At 31.4% G+C, this 23755-nt stretch overlaps 3 protein-coding genes and 1 long non-coding RNA gene across 8 annotated transcripts in view; 2 read left to right on the top strand and 2 right to left on the bottom strand.

The window, feature by feature from the left end:
- LOC127070796 (metabotropic glutamate receptor 7-like) overlaps positions 1-10309 on the top strand; it is a 37259-nt gene extending 26950 nt beyond the window's left edge. Inside the window, 10 exon segments of the mRNA XM_051009233.1 lie at positions 4345-4499; positions 4679-4927; positions 5453-5608; positions 5747-5873; positions 5960-6071; positions 6911-7134; positions 7523-7803; positions 8074-8573; positions 8734-8881; positions 8958-10309. Of these exon segments, the coding sequence (XP_050865190.1) occupies positions 4345-4499; positions 4679-4927; positions 5453-5608; positions 5747-5873; positions 5960-6071; positions 6911-7134; positions 7523-7803; positions 8074-8573; positions 8734-8881; positions 8958-9010 (2005 nt within the window). The 3' untranslated portion in view covers positions 9011-10309.
- Positions 10310-12241: 1932 nt separating this feature from the next.
- LOC127070799 (uncharacterized protein KIAA2013 homolog) lies at positions 12242-16399 on the bottom strand. Of its 3 annotated transcripts, none has more exons than XM_051009239.1 (8): positions 15417-15842; positions 14867-15338; positions 14554-14791; positions 14224-14462; positions 13928-14155; positions 13590-13864; positions 13354-13520; positions 12242-13204 (listed from the first exon to the last, which is right to left on the bottom strand). In XM_051009239.1, exons 1-8 carry the CDS (start codon positions 15595-15597, stop codon positions 13187-13189), a joined length of 1818 nt encoding a protein of 605 aa, XP_050865196.1. In that variant the 5' UTR covers positions 15598-15842; the 3' UTR covers positions 12242-13186. The 3 variants fall into 3 exon arrangements, with proteins under 3 accessions (XP_050865196.1, XP_050865195.1, XP_050865194.1); XM_051009238.1 differs by lacking the exon at positions 12242-13204 and adding an exon at positions 16324-16399 and having other exon boundaries at positions 13325-13520; positions 15417-15658; XM_051009237.1 differs by lacking the exon at positions 12242-13204 and having other exon boundaries at positions 13325-13520.
- Positions 16400-16795: 396 nt separating this feature from the next.
- Positions 16796-23755, top strand: LOC127070797 (sodium- and chloride-dependent GABA transporter 1-like). 3 transcript variants are annotated; one of them, XM_051009234.1, is made up of 12 exons: positions 16796-16923; positions 17639-17855; positions 18012-18286; positions 18383-19010; positions 20124-20403; positions 20481-20781; positions 20865-21048; positions 21133-21400; positions 21472-21846; positions 21923-22225; positions 22299-22466; positions 22554-23755. In XM_051009234.1, exons 5-12 carry the CDS (start codon positions 20248-20250, stop codon positions 22641-22643), a joined length of 1845 nt encoding a protein of 614 aa, XP_050865191.1. In that variant the 5' UTR covers positions 16796-16923; positions 17639-17855; positions 18012-18286; positions 18383-19010; positions 20124-20247; the 3' UTR covers positions 22644-23755. The 3 variants fall into 3 exon arrangements, with proteins under 3 accessions (XP_050865191.1, XP_050865192.1, XP_050865193.1); XM_051009235.1 differs by lacking the exon at positions 16796-16923 and adding an exon at positions 17414-17535; XM_051009236.1 differs by lacking the exons at positions 16796-16923; positions 17639-17855; positions 18012-18286; positions 18383-19010 and adding an exon at positions 19091-19759.
- LOC127070811 (uncharacterized) lies at positions 16987-21017 on the bottom strand. The gene is made up of 3 exons (XR_007784710.1): positions 20871-21017; positions 20526-20707; positions 16987-17393 (listed from the first exon to the last, which is right to left on the bottom strand). It is a non-coding gene; the product is annotated as an uncharacterized LOC127070811 (long non-coding RNA).

The following is a 23755-nucleotide window of genomic DNA, read 5'->3' as shown; positions in this document are numbered from 1 at the left end:
TATTCCATCATTGATTTATGATGAACGATGTAAGTTCGTTCTGACGACAATGTTCTATGGGTAGGATCATTACTTTTTGTTTCACCCTTGACGTGCCCTCTCCTTCTACATAAGGACACAAAGCAAATGTTACTGTAAAAACTCTCCTCGTTTGACAGCTCTGCCAGTGAAATAAACTTTCGGTTATTTTTGAACGTTTTCAAACGAGACGTGAATAAAAAGAAGACGAAAGAGAAGAAAAAAGAGAAGTAGAGAGAAGAGAGAAAGAGAGGGGGAGAGAGAGAGAGAGAGAGAGAGAGAGAAAAGGGTGAAGAATAAAATATTTGATACAATTTATAAATATATTACAAATGTTTTTGTGTATTAGAAGAATATAAAAATTTGTATAAAAGAAACATCGATAACCTTTTATGATTTGATCTGTTATTTTATCTTTGAAAAATGAAATTATATTATGTATATATAACTATAACATTAAAGTTCAATGATATTATAAAGGGTTAACGATAAGAAGAAAAAAATATATAAAATAATAAGAGAGAGAGAAGAAAAAATCGGGATTGAATTTCGTGGTTATAAAAAGGAAGGAGCTTCGCAAGTGTCACAGCTTATCTTCTTAGGCATTGGCTGCTTATGTTAGATTATGGATCGCTCTGGATGCAGCCTGTGAAAAATGACGTTCGCTATATGTAGTATCGATTTTTAAACGTCGTCGTCGTTTAAACGACGTTATACGTGCGATGCTCTTCGACGTATCCTTCTCACTCGATTATTATCTATTCCGCGAGAATTCTCTTATTTTTCTTTTTTCTTAAGTATTTTTCCTTTTTTCTTCTTCTTCGTTAAATATCTGTCAGATTGACAGATGTGATAAAAATAGGTCGCTAGTTTTTACCGTTAAGATAATCTTAAATAATGTGTTCTCATTTGTCAATGCTCGAGAAGATTATCTTTCAACTATTATCTTTCTTTTGAATTATCTTTTCTTTAGTTCGCACGTATCTGTCCAACATTTTTCGTTATTATTAACAAAGAGTTTTCTTTCTTTCTTTATCTTTAATATACGTTATCAAGGAAAAACCACTTTTAGGTAGGTCGCCATAGTGGCGTTAGCGGTTTTCATAAAACACACATCTCCAACCCCTTTTTTTGGCTAGTATCCAAATATCGGAGCAAACCGGCTGCTGCAGGAAGAAACATTCTTTTTCCACCTATCGACTTTAAATTTCAACCCCTCAAAAGGCTTCGTATCGACACGGATATCTTCGACCCGTCACCTTCTTTATCTCTATCCCTGTTTTCCTTTCGTTCCTTCTTCCCTTCCTTCCTTCCTTCCTTCCTTCCTTCCTTCTTTCCCTTTTTTTTTCTTTTTCTCTAGGAAAAATCTCTCTTTATTTATACATGCCGTGCTCTCGCTTACGCGTACAATATATATTCCCTTCCGAACAAATGCAAGAGCTTTGCATTACAAAGGACGGAGTACTCTTTATCGGTCGCATCCTTTTCCTTGTTCTTCAACTTTTACGAATAATTTCATCTGTGAGATAAAAAAGAAATGAAATAAAAAAGAAATGTTTCCCTAGGCGATTAATGAAGTTTTTCTCTGTTTGTTAATGTTTCTATTTTTCTTTTCAACGAGACTTTTCGTTTGATTTTGGAAGAATTTTCGATCTTTAATCATTCTAACGAGAGATGTCTAATTAATTGCAATGTTAATTATATGTATGTAAATATATAGTTAAAAAATTCTAAGCTTGTAATTTTATAATCTGAAAAAATAATTTTACGATCTAAAAAGTCTCGAAAGACTTATATTGTACATGTATATATAGTTAATAATAATGCGATCAATCTATAGAAAAAAAATGATTGTTTGTAAAAAATAATTCTGATCAATTTAAAGTTTCATTGTGTAAAAAAATAAATCTATAGAATTCATTTATCTTTTTCTTTTTCTTTTTTTTATTTTTGATAGATTCGATAGCTGCATTTGTAAAAAAGTTTCCTTACTCAAAGTTGACATCGGTTCGACTATAGGTTTTCTTTGGATTCTCATTCAAGAGTCAACACTGTTCAAACTGTGATCTGTTTTTTAGATATACTAAAAGAACAAACAAAAGGATAATAATAATAATAGTAGTAATAATATTGTAGTAGTAAAAGAGAAAGAAGAAGAGGATCGATGTTCGAGTGTACACACGCCCTTTCTTCGCTCTTAACTTGAATCTCTCGTTCTTCGTCACGAAGAAAACAATGGGAGGTAGAGAGAAGGAGAAAGAGAAGAGGGTACTTATTCCCCTTTGCTCGGATAGTAATCCAGTGACCCCAATATCGTCCTCCAAATCGATTGCCCAAACACGTCCTGATATACCGTCTCCTTAGTATCGTCATCCCCTTTTTCGAAAGCGTTTCAAGACTGGCTTTCCTTCTCGTTCAAAGGATTATCTAGCAAAGAACTCTATTGACTAAAATACAAGCAGTATTTTTAAAATGTATCTACTAGTGCCTTTTTTCATAGAAACAGGTGTATTTTTTTTTTTTTACTGCGATGAGAAAGAGAGAAAGAGAGTAGAAAATGTTATTTATATAAATATGAATTAAAAAAAAAGAAGGAGTAATATACATCGTGGTCAATGTTAATAATAGGATATTACAGTATTATTAGACATGTATATACATGGTAATATAATATGTAAACGAGAGCACATGTATATAAATAAATTATTTATTAGAACTTATTAATCAATGAAACATCGAGCTAGAGAAATTTGGTAGATGCAGATAGAGAAAGAGAGAAAGAGAGAGAGACACTGTCAGAAGAAGAAGATCGATTCCAGCGTAATAAATAAACCGACGGACCTCAATTTGTCTTCCATACTGTGTTGAGATCCAATTAGCTAGCAAGCATCCTCATACTCCCACGCATCTCGTTCACAAGGTTAAAATACATATTCGCAAAGTGATACACATTATCAAAGGAGAACATGTACACGCGTACACGCATAATATGTATATCTATATATACATATATTTTATTAAAAATATCCAAATATTTTTTCAATCTAGTCTTTTTAATTTACATTCTTCGAAAATTCTAGTTATTGGGTTTATTAGTCAAAGTGTCAGATTGTTAACTCAATATTATCAGTAAACCGTGAAACACGTTCTTGTTTCCTCGAGAACGTCGATATGTGGTTGAAATTGATCTCATTTGTTAACTCCACCTCTCTCCATCCCCTCTATTCCCTCTCTCCCTCTACCCTCATTTTGATAGTTTCAAATCGTATTGGACATGAAAGCAGTGTGATTGAATTATTCGATTCTAACTTGTTAGAAACTCTGCTGTTATGCTTGCTTTGAAACGTAATTCTTCGAGACGTAGGTATACATAACTTGACTTTAGAATTTACTTTAGTATATACTGTGTGGATATTAAATTAAAAAAAAAAAAAAAAAAAAAAACTTGTTCTTTTCGATATCCCAATTGATATTACCCAATAATGGTGATAGTTATTATATACTTCTAGTCCGTATCAATTCTTAAAAAGGAAATCATTGAGAGAGTTCTTCTCAATCTTGTTTTCTGACGTAAACATACGTCGAAGAAAAGCCATTACTTCTTGAATTCGATTTTGATGGGCCATGCTTGATAAGTCCGACGATATAGGTTTAAAACTCGTTCTTCTTATCCGACTTGTATTGCTCTGATAGATCTTATTTTGATTTCTTTCAGTTCCTACTCTCATCCTCCTTCTCCCCATTCCTTTCTACAAATAAGAAAATAACAACGATATCTATGAGATATTTATAGATCGTTCGAAGAGAAGAGTATCTGTTAGAAATTTATCAAGTTATCATTCAATTTTGATTAAAATCTGAAGCGAATAAACATATTCTCTCACTTTAGCTATTATCAAAGTATAATTTTATCAGTATTGATATACTACTAATTATATTAAGTTGGTCAGGGGATGAGGGTGTCACTGTGTTCATATTCGAGGAACTAAACTGAAGACTATAATGACTAAAGTATCATAGATGGCCATACCACGTACACATATGTATGTTGAGAATAAGCTTAGAGTTTCCATGGAAACGTTTTCCAAAGCTTCCCAACACTAATAGCTGTTAACTCACTCTCTCTGCCTTTCTGGATATATTCCACTATATCCTTCCTGATAGATTAACTCATCAGTATCTCTGTGTATTCAGTTTTCTTGAATTAATCTAACTCTTTAGAAAGAAAAATAAAAAAAAGAAGAAGGATGAATTGTAACGAAAGAATTGACGAAATTAAAGCTTATTTTATCGACGATATCATTCTTCTCGTTTGTTATGTTTCAGAAAACTTCTTCAAGCTACAGTGAGAGCCAATCGTACGGGTCACTTCATGTGGGTTGGTAGTGACTCTTGGGGCGCTAAAGTTTATCCGGTGAGAGATCAAGAATTTGCTGCGGAGGGTGCTATCACTATACTACCCTATAGAACTGCTCTTCAAGGTAATCTTATCGTTCAATCTTACTAGACAATGTCTAAGTATTGTTTCTAATACTATTGACCAATTCAAATCGCACAAAATTTTTTGAGGTCTGATGTTCTTTTATTCATTTTTTTTTTATTGTTACTATTAATGAAATGTACATATATTTTATTGTTACGTTTGTTATATCTTTTAAAGGTTTTGACGATTACTATCTTAATCTTCGACCAAGAATGGCTAATGAATGTCAAGGACAAAGTGAAAATAATGTACCACACAAATCATTACCCGGAAAAATAGTAAATTGTAGGAACATATGGTTCCGGGAGTTTTGGTCGCAACATCATAAATGCACTTTCAGTCAAAATGCATCGACCGAAATGACGCGATGTACTGGTACTGAAGAACTTAAGGATTACGAACAAGAAGGACTAGTACCTTTTGTTGGTAAAATAATTTCATTGACTCATAAAAATTGCTAATGGAATATTTGTAATAATATATAATAATATATAAAGTATATAATAAGTAGGTAATTACAATTTTGTAAATGAAAGAGACGATTATCTTGAAACAAAGGTAACACATCGTTCCATTTTTTCTTTTCTTTTTTTTTTTCATCAGACAATCGTGCCTCCTTTGTCTCTTTTAAAATAGCCTGGAGCACAGCCCTTAACCCGACGAATTCTTGAGACTTTAGATTACTACTCGCTAAAAATCCTGACCTGATTTTTTGTTAGGTTCTTTTTCTTTTTCTTTTTTATCAAATGAAGAAGTCTTTCTTTTTTCTTTTTTTTTTTAAGAAATATTACAGATGAGAAACTTCCCTCTTTGTGTCACGTTCGGGAACAATATATCGATTGAATACATATAATAATATTTTATTATTATTATTATTATTATTATTATTATCATTATTATTTTTATTGTTATTGTTATTGTTATTATTGTTCTTTATTATTATTCACATAGTTGATGCTGTATATGCAATGGCTCATGGAGTTCACAACGTAATAGAGGAAGAATGCGTAAATGAATTTACTGGAATGCATTATGTTTGCGAAGCTTTAAAGCCTGCACCCGATGGCCAACAACTTCTACAGTATATCCGAAACGTTACCTTCTTTGGTAAGGGTCGACATAAAGAGTCTCTAATAGTCTCTTTCCAATTGAATATTATTATATTATTATATTAAATATTAATAGGAAAATTGTTTGCATATATTATACTGACAAGAACATATATATATATATTTTCTTTTACAGGTCGTCAAGGTACAGAAATTAAATTCAATACCAATGGCGATGCCTACGGGTTTTATAATATCTATCAATATCAACGTAACGAAGAAAATCGTTTTGATTACACTTTGATTGGCACTTGGAAAGAAGAGTAAATTCTTTTTCTTTTTTGAAGTGTTTTTAACAATTGAATTTGGAGGATAAATTAATTGTAATATATTTTTTTTTAATTTTTAGATTGTTTTTTGAGATCAATATGACCAGATGGGCAACAGGAGCTGGTGAACTTCATATACCAAGAAGTTCCTGTAGTGATAATTGTCCTTTAGGTCACGTTAGAAATTTCCAGGTAGGAAATGATCGATTAGAAACATACACAAGGGAAAAGAGAAAGATAATAAGAGAGAAAGATAAAAAAGAATTTTTAAGAGTTTTTTCGTATCTTTAAAACTGTGCCTTTAGGCTCATTTAAAAGTGGTGATATGATGCTTGAGCACGTAAACTCTGGAAAAAGCACGAAGCCTGGAAGGAATGCAAACGAGTCGTTATTCTGAAGCAGTCTCTCTTTCCTTCTCACTCTTTCTCTCTCTCTCTCTTTCTCTCTCTCTCGTTTTTTCTCTTTTTCTCTTTTTCTCTCAATAGCACGTTGCTAATTAACCTCGTAGTTTTCGTCATCGTGGTTTTTCTAATGTGAAGGTATTTTAAAAAAGAAAGAAAAAGAGAAAACAACTTTGTGTGATCGTTGCCACCTGTGGATATCTCTCGTTTCCTCATGATTACTTAAGTACTGTTAATTAAATTTTGATTGATCGACGTTATCATAAAATTATCTTTTGTTAATAACGATTCTGGCATATAATAGTTATCCTTGAAAATGAAAAGAAAATCTTGCCTATCGGTATTGAAAAAAGTTGTCAATATATTAATTGATATTATGCTATATTGTAAAAGGAAATAATAATAGTTATATACAATAATGATATATAGTATTTTTTATAATATTTTTATAATATTTATAAAATTATTATTATTTCCTTTTCTATTGCTTAAAAGGCAAATAACATTTGTAGATATGTTTATAGATACAGAACATTGATTTAATTAGATAGCTTTAATATCTATGAATAAACGAAGATATTAGATATAACAAAGAGAAATTAATTTTTAGCTTGATTTTTCTATTTACAGGAAGCATGTTGTTGGAGATGTGTAGCTTGTCGAGAAGATGCTTATGTGTTCAACGACACTTGCAGCAGTTGCGGACCTGGATACGCTCCTGACGAAACGAAAACAAGTTGCATCAAACTAACAGCCGAAGTTATATCATGGACGAGTCCTTGGGCATTGGTACCACTAGTTTTCGCTTCCATTGGCATTCTCAGTACCCTTTTCACAACGTTTGTATTCATTCGGTAGGTCACGTAATACTTCGTAGAAAAATAGCTTTGTCTAATTGAACAGAAGAATAGATAAGGAGTTCGCGTTAAAAAAATATAAAGTGTTTTCTTCTTTTTTTCGTTTTCGTTGCAAAAACAAAGGGATAAAAAAATCAATATGTGCCGAGATTTAATTGATTCAATTCAGGTGATTAATCGATGACATGGATTAAAAAAAAAAAAGAAAATGTATCGATGTTATTTGAACATAGTGTACTGGGTAGTAATTAGAAATCGATCGAACCGTCCTAGTAATTACACCTTTTCTACTCTTAACGAATACTTGAAAAAGAAGCCGACAATCAAAGTATAATGATCGTAAATATGATCAGGTTTTAGCTTACTTAAAATACTTTTTTTTTAGATTCAATCGTACCCCAGTGATCATGGCTTCTGGTCGAGAACTATGTTACGTTCTACTCGTTGGGATTCTATCTTGTTATGGGATGAGCTTCATTATACTGAGCAAACCAACAACATGGAATTGCACGTATCTTCGTATTGGTCTAGGCCTTTGCTTGAGTATTTGTTACAGTGCAATACTCACCAAGACTAATCGTATTTCACGTATATTTAATCAAGGTACGAAAAGTATCAAAAGACCTTCATACACGTCGCCAAAGAGTCAAGTTGTTATTGCTATCGGTGAGTACATGCTATCCAAATTAACGATTGATCTGTGAATAAAATTGGATTACAAACTAAAAACAAAATCAAATCAAATTAAATGTAAGTCGGGAAGTTGCACTGGACGATTCGCAATTGCTCGAGCAAATAAACAAAGTTGACAAAGATACATTTTATCGACAGATCTTCCATCGTTATAAAATTAAATCAAATTGATGGGGTAGTCACACGTTGGCCGTTCGTGCCGTTCGAGCTTGATCCTGAATTACGTAACTCCCGTTTTTGTAGGGATCACTGCAGTCCAACTGATCGGTGCCATCGTTTGGCTGATTATCGAACCACCTGACACTACAGAGATCCATCCGTATCCACTCTCAGCTGTATTAACATGTCGTGTCTCAACGTTCTCTTTGATGATGTCTCTTGTATATAACATGTTCCTCATACTGATGTGTACTTTGTACGCATTTAAAACAAGGAAAATACCAGAGAACTTCAACGAAGCTAAGTACATTGGTTTTACCATGTACTCTACCTGTATAGTCTGGCTTGCCTTTGTACCAATTTACTTTGGTTCGAAGAATGACTACAAGGTATCTAGCAAGTTGATCATTCAAAGAAAATCATTTACAGGACGATTTACAGAAGTTTATTCCAAATAGGTCCAAATAGCAAGCATGTGTATGTGTATCAACATCTCAGCGTCCGTTGCTCTTGGCTGTCTGTTCACACCAAAGGTTTATCTTGTATTATTTCAACCTTACAAAAATGTACGACCTGGTCCTAACGTGAGTAAAAAATAATTCTAAAAAATCAAGTAAAAATTAATATAAATGTTAAAAATCATTTATTTATAATAATACGATACGCACCAGAGTATGTAGAAATAAAATTTGACCTTATTAGTTATTAAATAAATTTAATTATTAAATATAAATTTTAATACAGCCAGGAGGTGTTCATAGTAGTAATAGACCAACATTCATGATGCGATTTTCGGGTGCGAGGAGTCAAACGATGCAGAGCATGACCTCAGGATCACGTAGCAGCCCTCCCCCATCACGAGCATCTCGAAGTGAGCAAAAGCATCCAAATGGTAATGGAAAAAAAATTCTTATTACAGTCCTAACGATCGGAGAATTTTTTATTCAACTTATCCGATTTGCAATTAGGTGAAACTCAAGCACTGGCAAGCCCGTCAGTCGAAGAGACATCAGTTAGCTAGGTCGCTCTCATACACCTCCCTCCTTGTCCAGAGCATCGTCCGAAGATGCATGAGACTGAGGTGGAGGTGTATGTCGATGAAGAAATCATAAGAACAACAGAGAAACTCTCGATCGTTAGTGAATTATCAGAGTTGCCAGATGTGCCGAGTCCTGACGAGGACTATGACCTTGAACAGGTTCGAAATCTATCCATCATTTACTCTGACGTTAAGAAAAAGTCATAAATGATTCTTTAAACGCGTTCACAATTTCTTTTCGTTTAGGTAACTACGCCGATCAACAGCATCTCTGAAAAGATAGATGTCTCTACGAAATTGAACGATCGTTTGAACGAGGAACATATTGGACGTATCTATAGTGCATCTCCAACATTCTCCGATTTTTCATCATAGTGGTCGACGTCAATCGTTTCTTCATTTCGTCGAATTATTCAATTATGATCTATACTCGAGTGCAACTTCGTACTCTCGAGATAAAGTAGTATAAAGAAATCTTTTTACTATTTCAATCGGTAAGTATGACTATAAGATCGTCCAAAAACACTTTTCAAAAAATTTCGCAAATGTTTTAAGGTTCTAATCAAACATATGTATTCATACGCATATGTAATGACCTAATCGTTCATTCATAAATGATATTTTTCATAGTCATTTCTTTCGTTGACATCTTCGAATATAATTCAGAAAACGGATTAACGATACTTGGTTCGTTTTTATGAGAACAATTTTGATCCTAATTATTCGTTTTTATCATCTATTTATAGGGCGAAATGTTTCTGTAAAATATACGATATATGATATACAATTGATTTTTCAATCGCGTTAAACGCAATTATAATTAATTATCACGTCCGATAATTAAGACGATATTGTACAGAGTTAGAGGCAAATTCTCACTTGCAGCACGATAAGAATTGCTAGGTAAGAGAAAAAACACTATGAATAATGATGATAACGATAGTTTTTAATTCTATAAATATTATTGATGATCGTGTCTATATTCGTAGTAAGAGAAATTAATAGGTATAAAGAAAAATTCGATTTTCCATGTTTCTTTCAATATTGATTTTTTTTGCAGAAATACTATTGCATATCGAAAAAAAAAGAAAATGGATTTAACTATAGGACTATAAGCGTCAAATATAAGACTCTTAAATATTTTCACGAACATCGATTTTAAAATATTTCTTCCTGAATCGGCTGTATTTCATATTTTTATTGCATCGTCTGTCTCGAAAAGCACTGCTGTTTTTTTGTATGATACTGTCTAATAGAATCTTTATATTAGAACAAAAGAAATCTTAGTTAAATTATTATATAACATAATTTTGTTTATGAAAAAATTGAATTGGCATAGTATATATTATATATATGTACATTGTATATAATACCAAATCATTGATAGCTTTCTTTACAAAAAAATATTTGCATTCTATAGAATATTACTATATAAACAATATTGGTAATAAGGAGATGATTATTTTATAAAAAAATACATGGAAAACAAACAAAATTAAAAACGTCAATGTGTCGACGTGCCAAAAGAAATATAATGGACGATAGATTTCAATTAGAAACAAAGGAAGAAGAAAAAAAATAGTAGAAGATCATATTGAACTTCGTAACTGCAACGAAAATGAACATGTGTTATAATAGAGTACTGCATGTGTAAATGTAAAACACCATATATTCGTGATGTAAAGTAAGCAACGTAGTTACATCACTTAAATGCAATTTTTGCAGATTAACAATAATGTATAATCTCTTGAAAATCTGTCGATTATATATTATATATATAATCGATATATATTAGCCGGTGATTTGGAAAGTAATCTGTTATACATATTTTTTGTTTTGAGATTTTTTTGAAATTTTGGTTTGAATCATTACAAAATTTTTTTTTCTATAATGAGACAAACAGAAAAAATAAGTACGTTTATTCTTGAAAAAAAAAATCTCTTATGTAATTTTCATATTTTAAAAATAAGGTGTCAAAAAATATATTTTTTAATATCTCAAATAATTTAGACCACTTTCGTAATCACCGACTCGTGTACACACACACATACACACACACACACACATACACACACACACACACACACACACACACACACACATGACTGCCGGCGATAGTAAAATTTAATTAACTGTAGAAGAAAAATTTTTTAAATAATTCATGTAAATATTAGAGTATAGTTATATATTATAGTAAATGAGATATTAATTGTTGATACTTATAGTAGCGAAGAGTTATGTTACTTTTCGTACAAAACATTTTAATACGAATCAAAAAAAGAAGAAAGAAGCAAAAAGGAATTAGGAGGAAAAAATATGGATTTATAATGATTCGTAGTTGTGAACAAACAACTATTCTTCCTATTGACAAATTATCTCGGCTATATTAAACATTTTTCTTTACAAGAGACAGCTTCAAAAATAATATTCCTATTTGAAAATGATCAAATTTCATTGATAATTATATATATACACATATATAATGAACAAAAAAGTACACGAAATTTACTACTAACAATTGTGCCATTATAATATGTACATTCATAATTCGCGCGTAATAGAGTAAGGACGAGATCACGTGGCAACACTGAAGATCAAAACAAGTATTGTTTACGATCTATAATTTTCGTTTGTACGAACGAAATTTAATATTTATTGTGCCAAACAATCGTTAGCTGTTTAATCAGAAGCAGATTAATATTCGATCTAGTCGAAATATATACGTATATTAGGTAAGATCGTAAAAATTTAATAAATTATTTGTTAATACATTTTGTATATGTACGTATATAAGTTAGAAAAATAGGATGCAAAAGTTAAATGTGAAGAAAATGATGGCCAAAAATCAAAAGGAATATATGTATTCGTTTAAATTTTGTAGATGCACATTCTTGATGTGTATATATATATATATATATATATATATATATATATATATATATATATTATTTGCATTCATGACGAAATTATATTGTGCATTTCCGGTGCATAATTCGTTTCAAATTGCACTTAGTCATTAGTGTTATTAAAAGATTCGTGTTTAATAGAGTGAAAATCAAATGGTGGAAGAAAAAAAATAAAATCCTACATAGTCTAAATACATAAAACATAAATAAATAAAAGATTGCTGACAGAATCTTTGCTAAATAAAAAAACGATTTTACATATTCTAAATAATATAAACGATATACGATATAAATTAAAAAGTAAAAGTAAAGGGATATACTGGAGAGTATAATTAAGAGTTATAATTAATGTGATACATAATTAAGCATTATGTATACTTATTAATAATTAATATTGCTAGTATGATCACTAGAATCATGTCTTTTATATGTAAATATAATTATAGACAAAAAAAAAAAAGAGAGAAAAAAATAATGGTAACAATGTTCGAATTTCACATACATTGGTGGACGTATCAAGTTCCTTCATAAGTAAAAATGATTAAGCCTAATTGATTAGCCAGTTATATAGACATCAAGAATGATTTTCTAATCTTTTACATATTTCATTCATTAAATACTTTGCTGATTACAACAGGAAAATAAATCACTCGCAAATGTGAAAATTTTCTATGTTTTTTGGCAGGAAAGTATGAGCCAAAGACTTACATATAATAATAATAATAATAATAATAATAATAATAATAATAATAATAATAATAATAATAATAATAATAATAATAATAATAATAATAATAATAATAATAATAATAATAATAATAATAATAATAATAATAATAATAATAATAACAACAATAACAACAATAATAATAATAATAGAAAAGTATCGCCAATGTATTAATAAGAAATATAAATTACTATACCAAAGGTGCATCATTGAAAAGTATATATATAAATATATACACATTTCCAAATATCATAGATTTAGAAAAAAGATTTTTCATTACGTTTGCAAATTAAATATATGTCTATTAAATAAAAATGGATAATTTATGACATTTTAAAAGTATTATCAATTTTTTACAAATTCTAATAAGGCATGATCTCATGTTATTTTCTACTTTTATAGCAATGATTCTATAAATATCCTTTATGATCCGATTTTTGGTTTTTCTCTTCAATTTTTGGAATGATTATTTTATTTAAAATTAACAAAAAATGAAAATAGCATATATAATCTTATTTCGAAGTATCAAACACATCTTTGTTTCTGTAAAAAGAAATAACTTTAAATAACAAAATATATATATATATATATATATATATATATATATATATATATATATATATATTATAATAGACACATTGTATCGGTAATAAAATAACTATATACAATGTTTAAGCTTTATTATATCGTACTTTTTGTCGATCTTGATGACCATAATATTCATTCAGTATTAATTTACAAAGGAATAAATGAAAAACAATGATGAGAAAACATATACTAATCCAGAAAAGAGTAGGTAAACCTCCAAGTTGATGGCCATGCTTATGTAAAGCCATTACATGATGATCGTGAGCTGGAGCTATAAAAAAACAAGAAGTATAATATTTCACATATTCGTATCATCTTATAAATATATATTAATACATACCATCGTCTACAGCATGAACGTGTAAAGCATTTCGTAAATCTTGCATGTGTTGATAGTCAGATGTTATATAAAGTATAGCAGTCAATGGCTTGGTTAATTTTACCGGAAAATTAGTATAAGTTTGACTTAAAGAAACCGGTGCATCTAAACAACCTGCATCGCATCCAAAATATACGCTGTCACTTTTGTCTAAGGCTACTCCCAAAATTGCACGATTATCTTCTCCTACTGTTACTGATATATTTACATGAGTTACGTTACCATAACTTATTCGTCTGCAAACATATAAAAGAATGAATTTTTTTTTTATATAGTATCTTATATATTTGATATCATACCTAAATAAGTAATCTCGATGGAGATATTGTGGATCAATATTAAACTCCAGATGTTGATTGGTAAATCTTAAACCTCCAAGGCTTAAAACAATAGCTTGCTGTACTGCTGGAGGACCTCCTATCATTAAATGATGACAGCTTCGTTTTTCTAAAGTTAATAACCATGCATCAACAATCTCATTTACACTGTCGATTGATGAAGTATCTTTCCATAATTTGGGAGCATCTCTAAAAATATACATTTTTCATTGTCCAATATTTTTAGATGATATACAAAAAAATTTTTAATATATTACAATGTGTGATGACCATGATAGCAACCCTCGTTTGTTGTAATTTTTTTTTCTACGTCTACGAGGCCTCGTGGAATTTGAGAAAGCACCAAATACATTGTAGAATTTATTTTATGACCATTAATAGCTCCTGCAGCTTTAGAATCACTTATTCTAAAACCAGTAGACCAGTAACTTTGCCACATTTTTACATGTTCTTCTTTTAAACCTTTCTGTTGTTGTACTATTGCTTTTTTTAATATCTACATTAAATAAAAGAAATATATAAATTCAATTACATAAATGACAAGTAAAAAATAGACATTTTCTATAATGTTTAAAAGCAATACTTACATCTATTGCTTTCCTTTTAGTTACATCTCTTTCAATATGATATCGTTCTGATGAAACTGGTTCACTGTATTGTATGCTTGTAAGAAATTCAAGTTTTATGGTACTTCTTGCTTTAATTTGTATTATTTTCGGTGGATCTTTATAAACTATAGATATCACAATAACTTTATTTGAATCGGATAGAGAAATGAAACCGGATATTAAGTTATACTCATGACTGAAACCATCCACTTGTATCCTAGATGAATAAATAGTTATTATATGTAACAAACTTGAGTAGACAAAACTTATACAAGTTGATATTAATATTTACTTAATAGTTTCTAATCGTGAATTAGCCCAATGTGCAGCAGTTAATGGTTTCAATGGTATCTCTTGAGAGAGTGATGTAGGATTAACAATTTTCACATCCTGCACTAATATTGCATCTAAAACTCGATGAGCATAATATTGAAAACTCAAGTAGTAACCTTCTCTGAGACATTGATACTTATGAACAATTCCAGTTGTGAAATGAGTGACAGTAGCTTCGCTATAAAAACTATTTTCGTATAAAGGATGAGAGACTAATGGTTGCCATTGTATAGGTAATAATAAAGCTCTGCCATGTTTAATATACATCCAACCCTCTGGTGAGACAGGTATGCCAAATACTCCATTGCCTATATATGGCAAGTATTGATGTTCTTTTTCCAAAGGTGGATCATGAAGTATATTTACATTATATTCTGCTGCATCAAAGTAAAAAGTAGCCAATCTCTCCGTCATACAATGATGTTCGAATGCTATAAAAAAAATAATTCTTTAAAATTATATATCAATCTTATAATTTGGCCTTTAAATTTGGCATCAGTTAATATTACCTTCTATTGGTTCTCTGGCTGTAGAAAAAAGCCATTGTGCAAATTGTGGTCCAAAATATAGAAGTACGCCGCCGCAGATAAGAATAAAAAGTAAAAGTTTACGATAAGAGTAATTAACGTCTATCAAACGACGTATACGTTTTCCAAATTCACGGGCATCCAGCATGCCACCTGTTCTCATCGTAAAAACGATGATGCTTAGAAATTGCAGGCGTTTTTCTCAAACTGCTTGAAAACATAACCTTTAGGAATCGAAGATCTTAATATGAGCAAAAATAATTTATTATTAATGTTTCGTAATCATTTTATTATTAGTATCTAAGCTAAAAAAAAATCGATTTAATTAACAATTTTTTATTACACTTCTACGTAAAATTCGTAATAACATCATTTGTCTACCATTATAAGTAAACAATAGAAAAAATTACTAACATCTGTGACATGTGTGACGTAAGATTATACGCTGTCCACTTCACGTGAGTGGACACTGCACTATCGGATTTTTGAGCTACTAATCGAGATAACTCGATTATTTCAGATACACCAATCAGAATCATTCGCTCTTGTATCGTTTCATTGATAGGTTTATTTCGAAAAATCGATATATATATCGAACTTTTTAAAAAAGACCGCAAAAGCTTCTATTTAATTGCTATAATCAATTGCATTTATTTTTTACAAAACGATAAGTTTAAATAAATAAATGTATTATATATATATACACTTTTTCTATAAGTGTATAGTATATATATATACACTTATTTTAAAATCATGATAAATATTAATTTCTAATGTGTCTCTTTTTAATCATGCGTTATAGTTATGATATTTTATAATTAGAATATTTTCTAAAATAAAAAAATATCTATTATTAAAAAAATTTTAGTAAAAAAATATCATAGCTTACTTTACTCGAATTTCTATCGAGAAGGACGGTAACTATCGTGGTTCCCGCGGCACTTCCCGCACATCCTCTTGTCATTTGGGATACTCCCCTCCATCCTACCTAATATCTAATATTAATAGCAAAACGGATCTACTCGGAAAATGTAAAATTAACATTGATTATAAATGAAATCTCAAATAATTCTTATCACTATTAAATTTTCTTTATTAATTTGAAAATTATCTCAAATAAAAAATTCACATATGTATATCTCAACGTTATTAAAAGACAATTACTTTGAAAAATTCAATTGTTATAGATCAACAAATCTTGGAAAAAACATAAGAATTTGTACATTTCTTTTTTCTTATTTTTATCTCGTAATTATTGTTGAAATTAGAACAAAAAAAAAACAAAAAAAATGTATCATATCAAATATTTTCGTCTAACTTTGAAATATGTTTATACAGTGTCAAGCGTTACCAATCTATACGATGGACTGTACCGAGAACGGATGCAGGGATAGATCGGTGTCACGTGGACCCTCCGGATATACCAGCTTCCTAGTCTTGCTCGCCTACTTTATCATTATTTCGTTTCATCGGAAATGTTCCGATACTGGTAAGGACATCCGTATACTTTTTTCCGTTACCTTTATTTTTAATATTCATCTGTAAACAAATTTAAAAAACAATAGTCTTGAGATAAATCTATAGAAACATATTGCATATATTTCATACTAATTATTAAATTAAAAAAAAAATTCTTATTAAGATCTTTTTTTGATGCGTGTGACTAATACATAATATTGATATTAATGGGACGATACCAAGTCCACGTATGAAGCGTCATTTTCCTGGTAGCTTATAGGCAGACGTAGATCCGGATAGACTCATGGAACTACTCACTCCGAGCGTATCCCTAAACCTCCTGCCCTAAATCCATCCGGATTCCACTCCCTACCATGAACATGAAGCATCAGTCAACTACAAGCAACGCATGGTGGTGGATTGGTTCGAAAGCAAGGTCGATTCCCGCGTTCTCATTTCCATCGTTAAGTTCCTCCCCTTGAAGAACCATTACCCCCTTCCCTATCAAAAATCCCTTCGATCAAGCTCACCCTCGACTTCTCCATTTCGAAACGATTTTTATTTCCTCATATAATAAAATATACCAATAATATAATAATGATAAATGGAGGGTATCAAAAAATAAAAAAAATAGTAATGAGAGGTATAATGATAAATATCTATGTTATTATATTATAATTATCTGTCTCTGTCTCTCTTTTTCCGTTTAAAATTATTTTAATACTAATTGTAATCTTTTTTTATAGGATGAATAAAGTGAAGGATTTAATGATGATAAAATATGAGGAAGAAAAGAGAAAAAAGATATTACGGAAGTAGGTAAGTTTGAAAGGATGTTGTAAAATAGGAGGAAGAAACGGATGAAGCGCAGAGACTGTGTATGGCTATTGATACGCGAAGTCATGAAGTGGAGGGCTTCGCACAAACTAGCAGAGCGATGTCAACTTGATGATGATATACTGGGTGCGAACTTGCTGACTCCCTCTCTTTTTTGTCTTTTTCCTTCTGCTTCTCTCTTCTGTTTCTACTCTTCTTCTTCGACTTTTTTTTGCAATGATCATTCAAGATATCCAATAAAAAGACTTCGTTATAGTAATCAATTTTATATTTTTTTTTTAGGAATGTGTTACTTTGGAATCAATTTAATTCGATGTTCAAGTATCTCGAAAAATTAAGATCGATAAATTGATATTTTAAAAAGATCTATGTTTTTAAGAGATAGTGATAATCCTGTTCTCGATCTTTCCCTATAATGATCAACATATTTAATTACAATGATTAGAAAAATATGACTACCGAAAATCAATTAAAAGAATAGGAACTATACTTAAAAAATCAGAATCTGTAAAACATGAATTTTAATCGAAAATCATCCTGTTTTCATAATAATTAAGGTATTCAATCAGAGTGATTAAAAAAAATGTATTCACGTAAAAAATAATTTAGCAGATATGGATCTCTAATCAATTATTATTTTGCAATCTCGACAGAATTTCACATTAATATTTACAAAGTAAAAGTGAAGTTGACAAAAATCTATGAAAGAATCAATACAAGGATCAATATAAAAGTAAGATGGATCGCAATTACAAGGAAGGTAGGCTAACATAAGTCAGAGATAATGGCCTTATGGAAGTAGAAATATATACATAGAGATGTAAGGGTGTGGGAGAAGGGATGAGAGAGAAGAGCGGGAAGAGGGGAAAAAGGAAAAGGGGGATCTCTCCCGGTTTTCTATCTCGCTGATTTCAGTCGGTGAGCCGACATGCACGAAAGCTCCCCAGCATCATCCACGTAGTCATCATCCACAGATAGAAGAAGAAGAGTCTTTCCAGTTCCTCTCTGACCGAAGGACGCTGAACAGTTTGATTCTTTCGGGAGTTCTACATCGAATTAAAATTAAAGAATAACATTGTGTGAGAAACCATGGACCGATCTACCGATCTGCGTTAACGATCCAAGCTTGAACTTTCGAAGAAAAAAAAACAACAAGAAAATAAAATCACTCAGTGTTTGATTCACTTGTGTTCGACTCTCTCAAAGTGAAGTGCAGACTAAGTGAAGTCTATCTTAGGATCATCGAAACGGATTCTACTATTAGAAAGCTCAATAAATTAGGTACGTGTGTGTATATTAGAAAATTTCTATGGCATTTCTAATCGTTCGATTCGAACGATTTTATCTATTGTATCAAACAGGAAGTATGAACGACGATGGACATTGACTTTCAAGTTATCAAAAGAGTTCATTGACAGATCTGCTTAGGTGATAAAGATCTAGGTATGAATGTAAGATTTATGATTGATGATGAGAAGGGTTGGGGGAGGGTGTAAGGTAAGCCAGATGACAGGGTCGACAGTCAATGCATAGCGATGCAACATCGGACACGCGGAACAGCACATCCTCAGCTAATTAGAATATAGCTGTTTTTTATGAGCGTGGAAGAGGAAGAGGGAGCCAATGGATGAATACGGTGGAAGAGAGGGGAGGGTCACCCATGATCGTGATATTTATTACACGGACCCCCTGCCGGACATTAGTATTTAACTCTGCTTCTATACTAGCAAATGTTGGTGGAGGCCTTCACCCTTCTTTGTTCAGGTGGTTGGAACATGCCACCATTTCTAGAAATCTTCCTTATTCTTTCTTAGAGAAAGAGAAAGAATTTGTTTGTGAATTATCTTCATACAAACAATAGAAAAATGTGTCTTCTCATCCGTTCACGTCGTTTTTCACATTTGTTCGATCTTTTCAATGAATTTTACATTCTTTAAGATTACTAATCGACCCGGTAAACTTCCGGTTAATCGTAGATCTCCCTCATCGAGATAGTCCAATGTCTTACTAAATGGGCGATAGTGATTGAGGTACAATGCCAAGCGTAGTGTAATTATCTAATAGAAGATAAGAAGCTCTACTAGATCTACTTCAGCTTCGAATCCATGGTTAAACATTTGACCATGAAAGTTGTCAAATTTTGTCTTTTTCTTTTTCTTTATTTCTCTTTTTTCTTTTCGGATTCATTCACCATGGATTGACCCAGTTTCTCGTGACACTTGGAACAATGAATAGCATTTAACTATGCCGTTCTGAAGTGCATTGAGATAATTGTTTCTTTGCATCGTCTTTGACCGAAATAGTTTCCTTTTCCGTAGATTTTCATTTTAATGACAGGATTCAGGAAAACGTTTCGTAAGATCGGCAAATCATCGAATGATTTTGATTGCACAGGTACGGTGTTATGTACGAAGATCAGCATCCTACGTAAGAACGCTTTCTCAGGGGTCAGGTCAAGTGGTTGGTGAAGATCCAAGATAATTGAACAGTATAATTCATTAGTTGTCCATTTGCAAAAATGACGGAAACATCTAGAGAAGCTGATGTGCCTGACTCAGAGAATCCTGATAATGCAAGTACGTCTTTGAATTTAGCATGTACTCCAGCTAACAATGGCAAACCACTTCCGGATCGTGGAACGTGGAGTACCAAATTGGACTTCATTCTTAGTGTGGTAAATACAAGAAAAATATAATGGAACAAAAATTGATGAATTAATATATATCATAAAAAATTATTTTCGTTTTCAAGGTTGGACTGGCCATTGGACTCGGCAATGTATGGCGTTTTCCTTACCTCTGTTATAAAAACGGAGGTGGTGCTTTCTTGATCCCGTATTTCTTAACATTGGTATTAGCTGGTATACCAATGTTCTTCATGGAATTAGCTCTTGGTCAAATGTTAACAGTCGGCGGTTTGGGTGTTTTTAAAATTGCTCCACTTTTTAAAGGTATCGGTTACGCCGCTGCTGTGATGTCCTGTTGGATGAACGTTTATTACATAGTTATCCTTGCATGGGCGATATTTTATTTCTTTATGTCCATGCACAGTGGTTAGTATAACATTATAATTCTTTCTCATATTAAAATTATTTAAGAAATAATATATCCCGAATTCTGTTCACCTTTTTTTCAGAATTACCTTGGGGTAGCTGTAATAATTACTGGAATACAAAATATTGCGTAAATCCTTACGATAGAAGTTCGTTACTTTGTTGGAATCAAGTGACAAGGAATCACAGTGTAATTAAGATGTGTTCCGTTAATCAATTGAACGTCACCGTCAATGAACTTACAGATCCTGTAAAAGAATTTTGGGAGTGAGTAAGATAATGCTCACCTAAAAATGAAAAAAAAAGGAAAGAAACACGAAGAAAATTAATGTTCTTTTCCTATGTTCATAGACGTCGAGCATTACAAATTAGTGAGGGAGTAGAATACGTAGGTACTATACGTTGGGAATTAGCTGGTACTCTATTATTGGTATGGATTTTATGTTACTTTTGTATCTGGAAAGGTGTGAAATGGACTGGCAAGGTAGTTTACTTCACTTCACTTTTCCCTTACGTTCTACTTACGATTTTATTAATTCGTGGGATTACTTTGCCTGGTGCAATGGAGGGTATAAAATTTTACATCAGTCCAAATCTGTCGAAATTAAAAGAATCTGAGGTAAGTTAAAATAAAAAATGTAAAATGTTATTAAATTTCTCTTCTGATTATTAAAAAAAAAAAATCGATAGGTATGGATAGACGCAGTCACACAAATTTTCTTTTCCTATGGACTCGGCCTTGGAACATTGGTTGCTCTTGGTAGTTACAACAAATTTACCAACAACGTTTACAAGGATGCCCTCATCGTTTGCTCGGTAAATTCATCGACTAGCATGTTTGCTGGCTTTGTCATCTTCTCGGTTGTTGGCTTCATGGCTCACGAACAACAGAAACCTGTGGCCGAAGTTGCTGCTTCAGGACCAGGATTAGCTTTCCTTGCTTATCCTTCTGCAGTCCTTCAGTTACCAGGTGCACCACTCTGGTCGTGCCTTTTTTTCTTTATGTTACTTTTGATTGGTCTGGATTCGCAGTTTTGTACTATGGAAGGGTTCATCACTGCAATGGTATATTCATGTTTGAAAATTTTTTTGTTTATGTATTACTCACTTAAAATAGACATTTATTATTTTTACAAAATAGGTGGACGAATGGCCTCAGTTGTTACGTCGACGTAAAGAAGTATTTATTGCGATAGTTTGTGCTTTATCTTATCTCATCGGACTTTCATGTATTTCTCAAGGTGGAATGTACGTCTTTCAAATTCTGGACTCTTATGCTGTATCTGGATTCTGCCTACTCTTTCTGATCTTCTTCGAATGTATTTCGATCAGTTGGGCTTTCGGGGTGAACAGATTTTACGATGCTCTCCGGGATATGATCGGTTATTATCCCCTAATGTGGTGGAAATTTTGTTGGACTATAACAACTCCGATGATATGTGTCGTGAGTACTATAAATGTTATCAAAGAAAATATTGCTGATACTGTACGTAGTAGTTTGATTAATATTTATATAGGGAGTTTTTGTCTTCAACCTGGTACAATGGACGCCGGTAAAGTACTTGGATTATGAGTACCCGTGGTGGTCACATGTATTGGGCTGGTTCACAGCATTATCATCTATGCTTTGCATACCAGGATACATGTTATATGCATGGATGAAAACACCAGGTGATAACAGTACGGTGAGTCAAAATTATCAAAATGTAAATGTACAAATAGGAATAATAGAATTATACACATGTTATTTTTTTTTTTTTTTTTTTTTACAGAAATATAAATTGTTAATTCGAATAGAAGATGATGTTGCAGCTTTACGAACAAAAATGGGCCAACCATCGGTCGAATTAACACCACTTTAAAATGTCTAGTCCCTGTTTTTATCAATTACCTAAAACACAGGGATCTATTTTGACCTTATGAGACATGAGGAGAAAGAACGCAACACTGCCGTTCTCATTGCTTCCAAAAAGTTTCAACGCTCTGTGCGTATGACAATTAAATCGGCTTATTAATTAGCCATGTTGTAGGTATTACGTCGATCTATCGCGAACAAGGCGATATAAATAATAACAAATGATATTAATAGCGCTATTCGTTATTATTACTTCGGACATATCGAAAAGGACGAGAATTCTCAATGCTTCTACTATTAATCGTTGGCGTTAAAACTCTTGTAAAAAGTTGTGTAAAGAAAGAGAAGAAGAGTGTGTTATATCTAATGTAAGCGTAAGCTAACAAAAAAGAATACATACACGTGTCTTTATGTGCAATGTACTCATAATACATTATTAGTCTGAGTTGCACTTGTATGCTCTTTAGGTTGAAAGTGTTGGTAGGTTTAGAAAGATCAATATACGTATATATACGTGTATATATACGTATGTGTATATGTATATGTATATGTATATGTATATGTATATGTATATGTATATGTATATGTATATGTATATGTATATGTATATGTATATGTATATGTATATGTATATGCATATGTATATGTATATGTATATGTATGTGTATATGTATGTGTGTATATCTATATATTTATATACGTATATCTATATACGTAATATATATATTTACGTATATTTACACATACATATAGAGTTATATTACATAAACGTAGGTATTAGGATATATAGATGTGTATGTATAAAAAAAATAATATATGTTAAAAGTTAGATTTAGTATGCTTATAAGATTGCATAAAGAATTATTAAGAAGAAAAACCAAAAAACAAAGCAAAAAAATCAACAAATAATTTATTCGTTATCGTTTATCACATTAGTTATTCCATTTGAGTTTTAACACCAATCGTGAAAGAGTAAATGAAATGACAAAAAAGAGATTAAAATTGGCACTTTATTGTTGAATGTAATAAAAAAAAATAGTGCATATACATAGGTACGTGCATCCGTAATGTGTTCATATAGTGAATATAAAATGATGATCATTTGTCGATCGACGTGTA

The sequence above is a fragment of the Vespula vulgaris genome, chromosome 19, assembly GCF_905475345.1.
Source record: "Vespula vulgaris chromosome 19, iyVesVulg1.1, whole genome shotgun sequence".
In the NCBI taxonomy this organism is placed as follows: Eukaryota; Metazoa; Arthropoda; class Insecta; order Hymenoptera; family Vespidae; genus Vespula; species Vespula vulgaris.
The sequence above is the reverse complement of the archived record's forward strand: the minus strand, read 5'-3'. Positions and strand labels throughout refer to the sequence as shown.